General features: G+C 40.8%; 1 protein-coding gene and 1 long non-coding RNA gene across 17 annotated transcripts in view; one reads left to right on the top strand and one right to left on the bottom strand.

The window, feature by feature from the left end:
* LOC310757877 overlaps nucleotides 1-16321 on the bottom strand; it is a 518075-nt gene that overhangs the window by 325893 nt on the left and 175861 nt on the right. The window lies entirely within an intron of this gene.
* Nucleotides 1-16321, top strand: part of ATP2B2 (ATPase plasma membrane Ca2+ transporting 2) — a 353226-nt gene that overhangs the window by 196370 nt on the left and 140535 nt on the right. For 15 of the 16 annotated variants that reach the window (XR_014545439.1, XM_083603273.1, XM_083603266.1 and 12 more), the window contains one exon: nucleotides 13857-14319. Coding sequence is in view for 15 of the 16 variants with exons in the window: in XM_083603273.1 (XP_083459399.1) it covers nucleotides 14121-14319 (199 nt within the window). In the remaining variant the exon portion in view is untranslated. Of the gene's footprint in view, nucleotides 1-609; nucleotides 676-13856; nucleotides 14320-16321 lie in introns of those variants that run through there. The other variant, XM_083603275.1, reaches the window with a different exon arrangement.

Raw genomic sequence — 16321 nt, 5'->3', positions numbered from 1 at the left:
GCCAGAAATGCTACAAAATGTTCTTGTTCAGCTACCCAGACACCCATTCTCTCCTGCAGGATATTATAAGCTGTTAAGGGTTCAAGAAGCACCAATTTTCCTTCCTTGCACTTCACAGAGCCTGACTGAGCAGAGAGTGGAAAGGCCACTAATACTGAACCCTGAAAACGAGTATCTAGAGATATCCTAACTTGGTACATAACTGCCAGTCAAGGAACTGGCTGCTTGAAGTACTGCTCTCCCACCCCCATGAATCTGCCTCAAACATTGATTAAACAGAAGGCCTGCTTCAAGGCCCCCTGACTTCTGAGGTTAGGCATTGTGAGGGAAGGAGGGAAGGAGAGGGAGGGATGGAAGAGTGTGTTCTCAGGTGTGGCAGCCTGAATTGCGGTATAGCCCTTTCCAGTAAACTCACCTAGTGGGTGCCAACTTTGTTGTGTTTTTGGCACCTAGCAAGGATTTCTATATTTGCGCAAGCTTCCCAGTCTGTTTTAGAACTGGTTATAGTGTTGTCTTTATAGCTATCTTAATAGATTCTGTTCCTGAGTGCTTTTAATGGAGTTTTAAAAAACTGTATTTTTATCTTAAATTGTTCTACATGCAGGGAGCCTTTCTCTGAGGCCAGCCTATAAAAAGACTAATACTTCAACCTTGTGCAAGTCCCATTGCATTCAGGTAAGTGAGTATAGGATTGCAACCCAAATAAATAAAAATTAAAGGAATAAAAGCACAAGAGTTTCAATCTCTTTGAATGTGCAGTTGCCTTTATATCTCACATCCAACTCCAAGTGACGTCGTCCTTAGGATTCAGTTCTCAAGTCTCTACAGGCTTGGGAATTTCATGAATGTGAAACCTCATTTTCCTCTCTGTTGAAGTCTCAGTGGTTTCCACATGCTGTCATTAGAATAAGTACCTGAAGGAAATTTTGGGAACGTTAAGGCAATTTATAGGCTAGAGCAACAGACTAGAAGCACAGCACACAGAATTGCTGCTCCAAGGACAAAGCTTGAAGAGGGTAGTGCAGTAAAATATAATGAGGGATATTCTCAGCTATTTCTGTCTTACGATTATCAGAGCAAGCAAGAAAGTGACCAGCAGTAAGAATTACTGCAGTAGTAATGGGCAGGCCCAGCTTCAGTTCTACTTCCCTCTGGCAAAGTGCTGCTACTCCTATGGTGGACAGTCCTTGAAATCGGTACTACTCTGGAGGGAAGGCAGCAGAATTTTCTAGGGCTGGTACACTGTGGGTTGCACCTCCTGACCCACTTGCAAAAGAGGGCACAGATGTCCATATCATTTGGATATGCTATGTTGTTATAATTTCATTTTCTGTTGCTGTAACACCATGTTATGGTGAAGGGCAGGTAAGAAGTCATACAAATAAATAACTTGTATTACTGTAAATTTTAGAGGGTTTGTTGAGGTAGAAGGTATAGTAGAATCATTTGCATGTTGTTTGGTGCTATAAGATCAAATGAACAAGAGCATTTACTCAGGCTGTCTGGTGATAAACCCCTACCTCTTACCAATATGTTGGTTGAATTTAATCAACTGAATAAATAAATTCCCGTTATAAAAAAGGCCTCGGTATAGCTGACTTTTTTGAGACACAGAGTCTACTTACAATTAACAAAAACCCAAACACCTTTCTCATTTTTTAAATGGCAAGGTGCTTGTTGCAGAATTGTCTTAGGTTTACTCAGCAATACGTCCCACTCAGTTTAACAATATTTACTCCCAAGTAAGCATGCACAGGACTGCAGCATTTGCATTGGTTTTCATTCCTTTTTTTATAGTAACGTGCCAGAACCATGTAAACTCCTAACCCCCGCCCCTCATAAAACAAATACAAACACAAGGTTCAGTTGCACTAATTAGCATTGATCTGTACCATCTAATCAACAGGCAGAGCAGTCCTAATGAGGGGCCAGGGACAACTGGAACTGAACAGCCACCATTTAATTGAAAGCACTGCTGGCTCTTTCTGATCAGGGCAGGTGGGTGTTTTGGAATTTGCTGTTTGGTCTTTTGCTGAGTCAGCTCCAGGCTGGCACACCAGCAGTGTTCCAGATCAGGCCCCTCTCCAGAAGCTGGAACAACGTCAGATGCAGCAGACCTGTGGTCAGCCCTATGTTGCCCCGGCCCTGCCTGTTTGGGTAGAGATTGGGCTCTGTAACAGTGGAGCCCCACCAATCAACAACACTGTGTCTGCCAGTGGAGGCCAGTGAGCAGGAGCTATGCTGCTTCTAACCCCTCCCCACAACCATCAATATTAAGAGGGGGGGTGTTTAGGGTTGCAGCCTAAGTATTTAGTCAAGGGCGGGGAGCCTGCCCCCCATGTGTTGTTGCATTAGAATTCCTATCAGCCCCAGCGAGTGTGGCTAATGGCCAGGGATTATGGGAATTGTAGTCCAGCAACATCTGAAGGACGAAAAACTCCCCACCGCTGCTTTAGTTGATTCATTTACAGTTTAAAGCTTGTAGTCCTAATATTTATGTCTGGGGGAGCGCATAAAAGAGAGATTGCTGTTTTTTATTTTATAAAAGGTTAAATGAATAACAGCTTAATTTTGGCAACATTTGCATTAAACAAAAGGGTCAAATTAATTCTGAGTAGTAATAAAGAAGAGGAGATGCACAACAGCAAAATATCAAGAAATGGATAGGAAAACATGCCACAGCTACAATAACAGAACATCTGCTATAACCTGTATATGTTGAGCCTTTGAGGGATTAGGGTTGTATAGAAAACACAAACACAGTGTAAAAATGACAGAAACACTCCGACATTCCTGGAAACACTGTCAGTGTCCACCAATCAAGGGCTGTGCTTGCAATGATGCCAACATGCTTCCCATATAAAGGTAGTAGCCTCCAGGACCAATAAGGAAAATGAAAGTATTTAAGAGTGTGGATTAATCACTCAGGGAAAGAGCTTTCCCCAGCATTTTCCCCTGCTCTGGTTTAAATGAATGCTTAAAAGGTAAAGGGACCCCTAATTGTAAAGTCCAGTCGCGGTCGACTCTGGGGTTGCGGAGCTCATCTTGCTTTACTGGCCAAGGGAGCTGGTGTTTGTCCGCAAACAGCTTCCGGGTCATGTGGCCAGCATGACTGAGCCGCTTCTGGCGAACCAGAGCAGCACACAGAAACACCGTTTACCTTCCCGCTGGAGTGGTACCTATTTATCTACTTGCACTTTGACGTGCTTTCGAATGGCTAGGTTGGCAGGAGCTGGGACCCAGTCATGGGGATTCGAACCAGCAACCTTCTGGTCGGCAAGCCCTAGGGTCTGTGGTTTAGACCACAGCACCACCCACTTCCCTCCAAAAATGAATGCTTAGAGTTCTATTAACTTTAGTGAGGACCTTGAACTTTAAGGTTTAATATGGGAGGGAGGGATAATTCTCTCATGGATGAAGAGACAGTAATGTTGTCTTCTTTGGGGTTGATTCAGTATGTAAAGTTAAGGCAAAAAAGATACTCTTTTATTATTCCTTCCCATCAACAGCATCTCCAGGCATAACCATCACCTTATATCTCAGATTCTCTTATCTGACCATTTCCTTTTGTTTTGATTCATAAAGAGGGGTGAGCATGTGAAATGTATAAGGAGAGCACGCAAGCAGGGTGGGCTTGGGCAAAGGAGGACCCTTTGCCTATATTTCAGCTTGGGAGATGTCAGCTGCGAAGTGAGAGTGTGGAGTGTCCTTGAATTAGGAGCCAGGCTGCAGCACTCTTTGAAAAAATAGGCGATACCAAGCAGAATGGATTAATAGGAAATAAAACGCAATGAACAATGTTTATTTCTTTATTACTGAAATGGAGTTAGGAGTAATGGCCTAGTGTTTCCTCTCACTTGGGCATCAACTGAGTGCTATGATTTCCCTGTGCTCACAATTGAGTTACTTACTGGTTCCTTCAAGGGCAAGGGCAGTGTAAATCACCATTCTCAAACCAATTAGTGTTGTTTGCCAGTGAGAAACATTACCTACCTGAACTGCCTTGCTATAGAAAGTTTGAAGTCTCCAGAGCTATAGTCCATTGAGCCATGTGAATAATTTCACATACAGATTAACTTCTGCAGGCATTTCCAAAAACTTTTTATTTGACAACAGTATCCCATTGCCAAATAGTCACTGAGAACTGTGTGTTGGAAATATCAATTGGCATTGGCTTGCTTTTGCTTTTTATTTAGTAGATTTCTTGCATACCTTTCATGATAGGGTCCCAGTGTGGGTTTTTGTTGTTGTTTAGTCGTTTAGTCGTGTCCGACTCTTCGTGACCGCATGGACCAGAGCACGCCAGGCATTCCTGTCTTCCACTGCCTCCCGCAGTTTGGTCAAACTCATGCTGGTAGCTTCGAGAACACTGTCCAACCATCTCGTCCTCTGTCATCCCCTTCTCCTTGTGCCCTCCATCTTTCCCAACATCAGGGTCTTTTCCAGGGAGTCTTCTCTTCTCATGAGGTGGCCAAAGTTTTGGAGCCTCAGCTTCAGGATCTGTCCTTCCAGTGAGCACCCTGGGCTGATTTCCTTAAGAATGGAGAGGTTTGATCTTCTTGCAGTCCAGGGGACTCTCCAGAGTCTCCTCTAACACCATAATTCAAAAGCATCAATTCTTCGGCAATCAGCCTTCTTTATGGTCCAGCTCTCACTTTCAGTGTGGGTTACAACAATGTAAAAATACAATATTAAAATCAGAACAATCAAGAATCAGAAAGAGGGGTTTCTTCAGCAAACAAATAAAGTTATTCGGTGAAGGTGGCAGGTGCACCACCATGGGGAGGGCATTCCACATCTTAGTGGATGCTACAGGGAATAGCTTCTCCTGGGTCTCCATCCCAAAAACTCTGAAGGTGACACAACTACTTTGCCACACAAGTGGGTCTGTAGGGTAGAAGGTAATCTTTCAAATATTGAAATATATTGTTGATATAGTTCAAAAATGGAGAGGGGACCTCAAATAAGGTGCAAGGAGGGAGGAGCATGCATTGTTTGCAGCACCTGGAAGGCTCAGAAGAGAGACCTTATATATTGCACCCTCCAAGACTACACCCTAACCCTGCAAAGGAGTTCTAGGGATTGTTTACTCATGAGAAGACCCTTATTCATGAGCCATGGGGAGACTCTTGGTGTGAACACACATACTCTGCTGCCACTCTTTGGCCTGAGCCTTTTGATGCTGGGTGTTCTCAAGGACTGAGGGGTGGCTCTACCTGCTCCTTGACAGCTCCAAGAGCTTTTCAGCATGTCTCCTGCTGAGAGGACCCCTCCAAGAGATCCTCATCACCACTTCTAGGGCACCCTGACTGCTTCTCAGGATCTTTGACCTGTGGAGTGTCCGGTTCAACCTCTAAGGCCTCAGTGCTTGGCACCAGGTCAGTACAGGGCATGAACCCCCCAAAAAAGTCAAAAGATTGGGAAAACAGGGAACAGTTTAAATAGTATCGCTTACTTTAACTTTAACTTGTCAGTTAACTTTTTACTTATAGGAAAAAATAAAGGACACCTAGTATATTTGCAGTATTTCATGTGAACTAATGTGGCATAGTGCTTTTTATATAAGGCTAGAACTATGAAGACCCAAATCCCCAGCCCCCAGCCCCAGCAATAAAACTCACAGAGTGACATCTCAAGATTATTGTGAGGGTAAAATGCGAGCTATAAATTATGAGGAAACTGTGGACGAAAGGCGAAGTAAGGAATGCAGTAAGCTTAATCAGTTCATTATCAAGTGTATGACGTGGCTTGCACTCCTGAGATAATTCATTCTCACAATATGTGTAGAATAGTTCACCCAGTGGGCTTCTTTACTGGCAGGAAATATGATGAAGGAATTACTCTCTTTTTTAAAAAAAAAATTGCTCATTTTGTGGGCTCATTCTGCTCAGTGTTCCACTCCACTTGGATTTTAGTTGAACTAGGAAAATTTATGCAATTCAGGAGCATGTAGAGCTTTTCCACATCTCTCATTTAATTTGTAGCTTTCTGTTAGTAGTAGCAAAATGCAGACTAAGAAATTACTGAGATACAAAGTAATCCTAAGGTGATGGTAAGTAATATTCCTTTGGTGTAATGTTTTACTGACATGCATGTCCACTCCTTAATATTGGTAAAGAACACACAAATAGGCTTTTGATTTAGTTGCAGATACAATCAAATCAAGATTACCTATGGTATTTTATCAGTGCACATGGGCAAATATCAGCAAAACGCTGCACAAGAAAAGAATCTTGGAGCCAATGCAATGCCACTTAGTAACATCATCTGTTACTAAATTTGATTGGCTACGTGCAAGTGAAAGCAATGATGAATGAGGGCGCTGAAAATTATTCCAACTCAGCGCCTTTCCTTTGGACAAAATACGAATTAGCATGTTGGCTCCTTGCAATGCCTGGCAGTTTATTTTGCCACATGTCCAGGAGGAGTAGCCACTCCTAGATACTTGAGGCATCCAGTTGTTTTGATAATTACTTTATAAATTATATGCATTCTAGGGATCTTTGGAATCTTTATGGAGTATTATTTCTCTCATCTATTAGTGGTATATGAAACCATTACCCTGAAAAAGCAGTGGGAAATTGCTTTCCACTTGTTCGAGTACCACCAGGAAAAAACCCCACTGCTTATACCACACAAGGAGATTAATCAAAGGTATCCAGTACCAGCATTGGTTTTTTTCTAGAAGAAAAGCACTGAGTATAAGGAAGAGCAAATGGCTACTGTTATCCAATCTTATTTCTTCTGCATTATCTGCCGTTTGCTCCACTTTTTAGATGAATGCGGTTTCTGTCAGTTTCTAAACACACAATAATATTTGTTTCGCAGCAGGAATTTCTCTCTTCTATGAACTGGTTAGTTGCTTGGATTAATTACAGCTTTTCCAATTTAAACAACAATTTAAGATCTTGAAGTTAACAAGGGTTCATTGGTACAGTTTTCCTTAGTTTGCCTTTAAATTAAATTTAATATCAGGTTGGGTGGAGAAAGACAAAAATAGAATAAAGCACAAATATTTTTGTGACACTGCTTTTTTTTTACTGAGATGAAAGGAAGTTGAGGATCAGAACACTGAGGTAGGACCAGTATAATTTGATTATAAAGTAGTTCAGATCGGTTTTTAGCTTAAATTATACACTGCCATAGAAGATGGGAGCAAGATCTAAGTAAGTTTAGGTTTCAGACTAAGCCCATTCCTTCCCAGATTCATCTCTGATGCTGCCGTTTCCAGCCCCTCCACTCGCAAAATTACTCTACTGATAGAGCTATGCCAACAGAATATTCTACTTGTTGGAATCAAGACCCAAGTTTGGGGCAAGTACTGTTTGGTTGAGAGAACCTCAGCAGATATTTAACATCACAAAACATGCAGCAAAGCAAAGCAAGGAAATATAGCCAGTAAAACCTTTAAAATGTTCCCTCTCCAGTGACTCCCCAAATGTCCAGTTTTAGAAGCTGCTTCCAAGTTTTCCCCAGCACAGAGATAGACTGTACATTTGGCAAGTCATAAAGTGGTTTACTTACAAAACCCTTCAAAGGTCAGAGTCATGCTTTTCCATATAGCAATCCGAAAAGTTGCAAAGGCAGTCAAAATGTTGCTTAGTTACAGAAGGTAAATGTTTCTAAACTATTGGTAGAGGGGAAAAATGCTACTATTAGACTCCATTCTGGTCTGAAACAAAAGAGGCTGGTTAAAGCCATGCTCTGAGCTCCTTACAAACTGAATTCCACATGGAGAGAGAGAGAGATAACAAAGGCTAGGCCATTTGCCCCCTCAGTTAGGATCATTGCTGGTTTGAGTGGGAAATGAATCAAAATGCAGCATTTCATAAGAAATAGCAGGATAGTTGCATCATAGATACGGTTGTAGCTAATGTAACACATACAGTGCTTCCTAAACCAAAGGTGAGAGGTGAGAGTGCACTGGGTGCAGAGTAAACTGGAACATGCACACAGGATCAATCTTTCTGTTCCTCTGGCTAGATTGAAATTGTAAAGCTGTTTCTCAGTCTCCACCCTAGCAAATAGGTGTGACCTTTATTCCAATACAGTGATACCTCTGGTTACGGATGGGATCCGTTCCGAGGCCCGGCCGTATCCCGAAAAGTCCGTAACCGGAGGTGCCCTTCTGCACATGTGTGCAGATCGCTTCTGCGCATGCACGCGCGGCAAACCCCAAAAGTATACACTTCCGGGTTTGCCGCGTTTGCAACCTGAAGATTACGTATCCAGAGGGATACGTAACCCGACGTACCAATGTGTCTAGGAACACCTACTGATCCTGATTGCCCACTAATTAGCATTAATTAATTAATTAATTAATTAATTAATTACAAGGCATCAGTGACAGAAATCCCTCAGTTGTGCTTTGGGATGTCTGTGCCGTTGATTTCAAGCGGGGAAAGAATGCTTTGTTACCAAAGTGAAACAACATTAATAGATAAAACCAGAGTGTTTTAAAACACTATCATTCCACCCACACATACAGGATCAGAAATAGTGCTCAGAAGCCATGAATGTGAGAAGCTTAAGGGGACCTGGACCCATGCCTGTCATGAAGCCTAGGGCCTGACAGTAGTGAGTGATTTCTGCCTGCACCACAGGAGCTGATAAAGGGCACTCAAGCAGGCTGCAAGTTGGGGGATGTAGCGGTGTATGGCTGGATGTGTCCACATTGCAGTGAGTTCATTGGCTCCATTTGTGGGTAGGATGTGGTTGTTGCAGTCCCTGATTGTATTTTCTGCTTCTACTTTGCTCCTTCTCTGAGTACTGCTAAAATGGCGTATGTATGTAATGTTTTGTTCCCTTGTTCATACTGTTGTGTTATGGCCATTAATATGGATGGAACAAGCATTGTTTTTGTTTGTAATCTTGCTATGCCTATATCCTAAATATCTGATCCCCCTCATTATTTGGCCCCTAAACACCCAGTTCACACTTGCTACATGCACTTAAATCTCATGGATGTTAAGCACACATAGTTTGTTGACTGGTACAAAAAGAAGAAGAAAGAAAAGCTCTTTGGTTGTTCTACAATAACATTTGAGTTGAGTCAGATTTTCCATGATTCTTATTCTGCAACATTAGTAAAAGGCAGCCTTATCTGTCCTTTCCAAGCTTGTTTCATCCTAGTGACAATGTACTGTAGACGTCCTTGGAAATATCTACAGACTTACAAGGGTGATTTTTTCTTTTGATAAGGGAAGTTCAGAACAGCTTGTTGAGCATGAAAACATCGACAGCTGACTTCTATCACGTCAGACTATTTGTATATTTAGCCCTATATTGTCTGCTTTGACTGGCAGTGGCTCTCCAAAATCTCTTCATTTTAATTAGATGTGAGTTATTGCTAGTGTGTACTGTTTGTAGGCAATTGGCAGCCCAGTATTTTTTGAATGATGCAAGAAAGAAGAGTTGTAGTGTTAAAGTTATATTAATGACTGTTCCAGGTTAGGGTTGCAGGTTAAATGACCATAATATTGTCGTACCTCCGCTTACGTATCCCTCCAGTTATGCAAACTTTGGGATACGTAAGTGGCAAACCAGGAAGTATATCTCTGGGTTTTTGCCCCGCGCGCATGCGCAGAAGCACTCTACTGCCACGTGTGTGCGCGCAGAAGCAGTCTCTCTGGTTGCTAAAACCTCGGGATCCGGCCGGACCTCTGGAACGGATCCCGTCCGCAACTGGAGGTACCCCTGTATAAGGCCAAGCTGTGAAGGCATTCAGCAATATGTAACAATGGAGCTTGGAGATTGCAAAGTGATCCTTCGAATGTTACAAACGTGTTATCATTTTCATCTGTGAAAGGTTCTAAATATGTGCCTATATGGAGGCTGTCATGACTTTGGACCACTTTACTTAAGGAAACTCTTTGTTGGAGTTTGGTAAATATATCGCAGTGGGGGGCAAAAATAGTCTGGTAAGACTGCTGGGTTACAGGATAAAGACTAGGGCCATAAAATTTCCCCAATGTGCAATTATATATTTTCAAAATCTATTTTGTTTTTAAAAGCAAAATCCAGTTCAACAGCATATCGATATTTGAAGTAAGCTAAAATTGGTCTGATCTTTCTTGTTTATATCAATATTGTCTAAATATTGAGAGTTCAATATTAGGATAGAGTTGCTGGACCTACTTAATTTTCTTCTTTGCATTCTAAAATGCATCATCATCTAAGTGAAGCCTGCTGCAAACTGTGACAGAGCAATTTGAGGCAAAAGAAGAAATAATGATAAGAAATCATTATTTGCTGTACTCTAATAGAGCTTTAGAGGCCTCCGTTGAGATTGGAGGTCATTTAGTTGACACTGTGGAAATACATAATGACAGACTCCTTTTGTCAAATAACTTTCTTCTAAATTGGATACAGGAAGAAGGAGAGAAGCAGGAAACCCAATTTTGTTGATATGGACCAGGATAATGATGACAGTGGTACCTCACTTCTTCATGTACAGTATTTATTCACATATTTGGAATCACAAATAGTTTGCTCTTTCTTTGGATCCCAGCCCACACATGCAGGCATCAACATGCTAACATTCCAAATCCAAACAGAAACTTAATTAGGCAAGTGAAATGTAAATTGAGGGAGGATAATTCATATTTCCACTTTTAAAATGTCTTCTAGAATGTCACTACTCCAAGTCTTTGGGAGCTTCTGATTCCTTGTTTCAGATTCCCGGCCTTTTATGAAGCAATTGCGCTAATCACTGAGTAAGAGTCTGAGGGCAGTGTTTGTTTCAGTTACAGCAAACTGCTAGGCTCCTTGGCAGACTTCCTGGCCTTTTCATAAAAAAGATTTCAGGATCGAATGAAAGTTGCATATCTTGTTCCATGGGATTATAGAGCTGCATTATCAGTGGATAATGGTAGTCATGCTCTGCGCTTTCTGCATTTTATGACCTGCCTTCCAGAAACACAAGATATGCTATTTCCCAGGGGGTTGTGCCATTAAGTGAATCCCCTAGCCAATGGATAAACATTAATAAGAGGTATGTAGTCCCACGAGTAGACTATCTGCTGCTTTTTTGTTGGTTAATATTTAATTGAAGGTCAAATAAAATATTAAACAGGCAAATTATTTCATTGGATGTGAGAAAACAGTATCATTGGCTGACATTGGCTGACAAAAATGACTCAGTGATATTTACAAGAGCTGGAACAAATATTCATACATGGTGATGGAAGTGTGAACCGAGCACACACTGTACGCATCACTATCCTGTTGAAAAACATCCTGTGAGGAATGTAGATGCTTCTCTAATTCACTGTATGAAAATTCAACATTAATGGTATTAAGGAAAAGCAACTGGTGTATTTACATAAAGCACTCATTACCCAAATTTCAACTAATAGTTACTTCAAAGAATGTAGTGGTACATCACTTTTGCACAGACGCTTTTCTAGGGATGTGTAAATCCTATCATAAAAGGATATTTTCTTATGTAAGCTGAAAGGATATGCTGTGAAAGAAGAATCTAAGGCTGCAGCTCTATTTCTGTGGTAATATGAAATATGTGACTATACCAGATGAAATATTTGTCTGGAACTGGAAAATGCAACACATCAATCAAATTGAGTGAATATTCAAAAATATTCCTGTGTTTTTAGTGTTATATGTCGAATTCTCGTGAGATATTAATCTTTTTAGGCTCAGAGACTTCTTGTGATCCCATCCAGTCTGACATAAGTTTTCATGCTAACAGACCTGTCTACAAGTATAAATATTGAGGATCAAATTAAACCAGGGGATCTGGGATCAGGATCACTGTTGCTGTTTCATTAAAAAGATAGTATCACATGGGGCTGCAAATTTGGTCAGAGAAGCTGCATTTGTGGAGGATATGTCAAACCCTTGCCCCTCTGTGCCACTCCCCCAGTTTGCCTGTTGTACTTATAGCAGAGGTCACCAATGTTGTGTCTGTGGGCAATGGGGCACCACTGAGGTCTTCCATTCATGCCAGCAAAGCCTCTGAGCTCCTTTCCTCACTGCCCCTTGGTCATGAGGTGCTGAGGGTGGTTACCTTGAAAAGTACATATAGCTGAAGGAAGATTCGTGCTCTTTCCCATTTTTTCCAAGGCTCAGGTGAAGTCTACTGGATCTGACTTTTCCCCTTAACCCTTAGAAAAGTGAGGTGTGTATGTGTGCGCAAGTGTACATGCTTCCCCCCCTTTATGTCTCCTGATAAGTGTGGGGGTTGGTCCAGGAAAGGGGCAAAGAAGTAGCAAGTAGGGGGTGGTATCCACTGTACTCATGAAAAATTCAAATGTCACCTAAAATGGTTGGCAACCCCTGACATTTTCCCATTGTGGCAAATAGCAGCTTTGGTGGTGAGGGGTGCTTTGGAGTGGGGGACTGGCAAAAAAGAGGACAGCTCCCCATCCCATCAATAACACTTCCCCAATCAAATTAGCTGCATTGAAGTTTGTTTGTTTGTTTAATCCTGGAGGCTGTTTCCTACTTTATGTCCAGTTGAGTCCTTAAGTGCTTCCCCATCTGTTTTGATTGCTTTTTTATGTTAGAGTGGGAAGTGGGAAGTGAAATATATTAATTACAAAAACTATGAGAAAATGCAACCAGAAGAGGAAAACACTTTTGCAATGACATCTGGGTCTGGATTAAATGAAATAATTGATAAAGTGATATATTTAATGAAGTGATGAGCAATCTGTGTTCCCACGCAGTCTGACAGACTTTCTGTTGAGCCAGTGAAACTCCCACAGACATCCATTGCTCTGGTCCAGGAAAATAATAACAACTGCAGAAATTCTCCTGTGTGTTTCACACATCCTTGGATTCTTTCTATAAGAGGAATGCATGCATGTGGCTTCTAAAAGGTGTCATATTAGGGTTTGAAAATGTCTTTTTTCAGCTGTGCAGAACAGCAAAAAATCTTTTCAAAGGTTTGAGTTTATCGAACTATGGACAGGCACTAACCCACTTAAAGAAAACAAAACCCTTTAATCTTAGCTGAATTCTCCGTGGCGAAGTATAAGAGCTAGCTTCAGCATTTTGTCCAGAGCTCATTAGTATATGTGTCTGAGAAAGAGAAAATATGTTAAATAACTGCTTTTTCTCACAGATAATCTCTGTGTATCTGGCTATTGCACATTAAAGTCCCTTGAAGGTAGGTGTGTTTGCCTGTTTGGAGTTCTGCAAAGGAATATTCAGCTCTCACTAAGTAAGGGTATCAAATGTGCTGGTGAGTCAGATAACAGGTGGTGCTGAAGGAGAGCAACTTTCCCCATTTGTATGACACAGAGGACTTGCTGTTTAGTCTAAGCACTCAAGTGTTTTTTTTATCTTCCTCATGTTTGTGTTTATCTTCGAAGCTGCAAAGCTCAATTTATTTAAATGTATTCCAGATTGGAAATGAAAATGCCCTGTTTTCAATTTCACTTTCCTTGAACTGAAAAACAGTTTCTATAATGGATGAAAGCATAAGTAATAGTTCTCAATTAATTTTTATTACTTCATAGGTGTGTGTGTGTGTTCTTGTCAAATGAAAGTTTGACAGAGCAGTGTGAACAAGAGCCCCTACCAGAGGCTGTTGGGCTAATGGCATACTTATTAATATTCATGAGGCATCTCATTTAGCTTGTGCGCTCGGGATTTGATTAAAGTAAGGACTGCCGCTATTGCTGCTGGAGCTGGAAAGAGCCTTGTGGGTGACACAGCTAGTTCTGTGGAGCCAGCTAATACTGTAATTTTTGTGAAATCTTTACAGGGCTGTTGTAAAGCCTTCTGTGTGACGGGCTTCTGTTTTTAAGCCCCATTTCATGGTTTGGTGATGGAATAAATTTCAGTGCATCTTGCTCCGTTTTCTAACGTGTGCTCTGTATTTATTTCTTAAGGTCTGAAGGAAGAGATGATCATGTAGATGCCAACAGCCTGGGTGCAGCATAATGGGAAACGGTGAATGGGGTGGAACTGGTCTGCAACCTTGAAAGCAGCCATTCTGTGGACAGAGACACATCAGTCATTCCTCGCTTTCTCAACTGTTACTACTAGCGGCATAAAGTGGATTCGTTCTACTGTTTAGGCCGGAACTTGAGTTTCCACCCTTGCAAATTTTCGAGCTGCATACAGTGCAGTGTGGAGCAATACCATCAGCAACAATGGGTGACATGACAAATAGCGATTTTTATTCAAAGAACCAAAGAAATGAGGCCAATCATGCAGGAGAATTTGGGTGCACGCTTCTGGATCTGCGCTCCCTCATGGAACTTCGAGGAACAGAAGCAGTAGTAAAAATTAAAGAGACATATGGGGACACTGAGGGCCTCTGCAGACACTTGAAAACATCGCCAACAGAAGGTAGGCAATGATATAGTTTTCTTTTCCCACTAGAGCCAGAGGTTCAGGGCTTTTTGTGTGTGCATTGCTGTCATCCTTCTTTCTCAAAGCAGGTTTCTGTCGTACATTTTATTTTACATGCTTCAGAGAGGAGCAGATTGAGACAAATATAGCCACTGTTAAAGCTTGTGTTGTGCGAGAGTCCAAAAATAGTGCTGCTCTTATAAAGTTGTTAAATATGCTAACTTGATTTTTAAAGCAGAATTATTTTTAGAGAAATGCATGAGAAAAATCCTTGAAGAATTCCATTAAATTCTCTGCTAGGTCATACATGCAATCCTGCTCAGTGTATCCATGTGAACGGCATTATTTTTCATATTATTCCTGCTATTCTGCAGTATTTATACCTTCTGTTCATGTATGTCATCTCTGTTTATGCATCTGCATTTGCTTTGGATGCTTGAAACATTGACCTGTAGTCTGTGCCACAGTCTGACAGACAGTCACATAATCCCCCCTCCCCCGTAATCACCTTTGGACACTTTATTCATTGTGCCCCATTTTAGTGCATTACACAAAACATCCTTTTTCTGTGTAGGGAAAGTTGCTTATAGTAATGTAAAAGACAGTTTGATTAACAAATCAGGAAAGCAGAAGTACCAAGATTTATCCCTATTTAGATTCTGATCCTAAGTTTGTTTGTTTAATAGTCCATGTCTCTGTCGCTGTCATTGTATTATGTGATGTTAGGTTAGTGGAACTGTTGGCAATGGCCATTTATCCTAGCAAGAGTTGGGACTGGGAACTTGCAGCCCTAATTTTAGGTAAATTTTATTCTGCATAGGTATATGTGAGGTTACACTTTTGGGGCAGACCAAGAAACAAGGCCAGAAGTACATCAATCAAAACATTTTGCTTTATAGGCTTGCTAGCTTGTAGTTCATTCCGAAGTAATGATAAGAACAATGTGCTATTTGAAATAAACATGGGAGTCTTTATTAAAATAGAAACCAGGCCACATATTTAAATACTTTTTCTTATACTTTGAAGTAACTATCATTCTCCTTATTCTCATATTAGAGGAAGTATGGGTTAGAGAAAATGTTGGTTGTACTGTAGGAAACCGTGGTCTGTTTTAAAACACCTTGCTAGACAAAACTTTTTAGCTATTAAATTGTCATGAATTAATACGCTTTCAAATGAGGTCCTTGTTAACTGCAGAACAATATAAATATACTAAGCATGGGGGGAAATAGACTTTCTATACAAGATACGTTTCTTTGGACATTTTGTTTAAGCTGTTGAAAATATGTAGTACTATATCATGAAATGTACAGTATCTGGCACGTAGATTTAGTGTGCATTGGGCATGGTTTTGTATGCTCTGTGCGAACAATTAAATATAGCAATATATTTGAGACATTTAAGACCAAACTCTTGGGATGTGTACAGTACAATCTATAGTTCAATTTTTCAGTTGCATAACCTTGTTGCGAACACAGTACATAGTTTAGCTTCAGAAGGATTCTATATTGCATTATTTACGGAAGAGGCAACGATGAAGAAATCTAATCCTGCTTAGCAGAACAGGCTATTCAATTCCATTTAGTCTGCAATACAAAGTAGTTCAAAAGTAATCTGTATTTAAGGTACGAGTACCAAATTCCATGTGTGCTATGAATGATGGAAAGGAGTGAAGACTGGCAATTCCACAAGGGATTCAGAATTTAGCCTCAGAGGCTGATGCCTTCTATCTTGTCAATTAGCCTATGTACTAGGAAAGAGCATATCAAAGGCTGAAGTATACATAATACTGAAATATATGTTTGGCAGGATTTCTAATAGGCTGGAATAGTGCAGCTTGGACGACAAATACTATATAGAATGAAGGTTAATAATTGTGCACTATTTTTTTATAGTATTAAGGTACAGAAGTAGACACAGTGTAGCTTCACATAATGAAGAATGAAAATATGACAAGCAATAAGATTAAAAATCTGATTGCATGAAAACAGCTATATTT

The sequence above is a fragment of the Podarcis filfolensis genome (assembly GCF_964270895.1).
Source record: "Podarcis filfolensis genome assembly, chromosome: 2".
NCBI classification, from domain to species: domain Eukaryota; kingdom Metazoa; phylum Chordata; class Lepidosauria; order Squamata; family Lacertidae; genus Podarcis; species Podarcis filfolensis.
The sequence above is the reverse complement of the archived record's forward strand: the minus strand, read 5'-3'. Positions and strand labels throughout refer to the sequence as shown.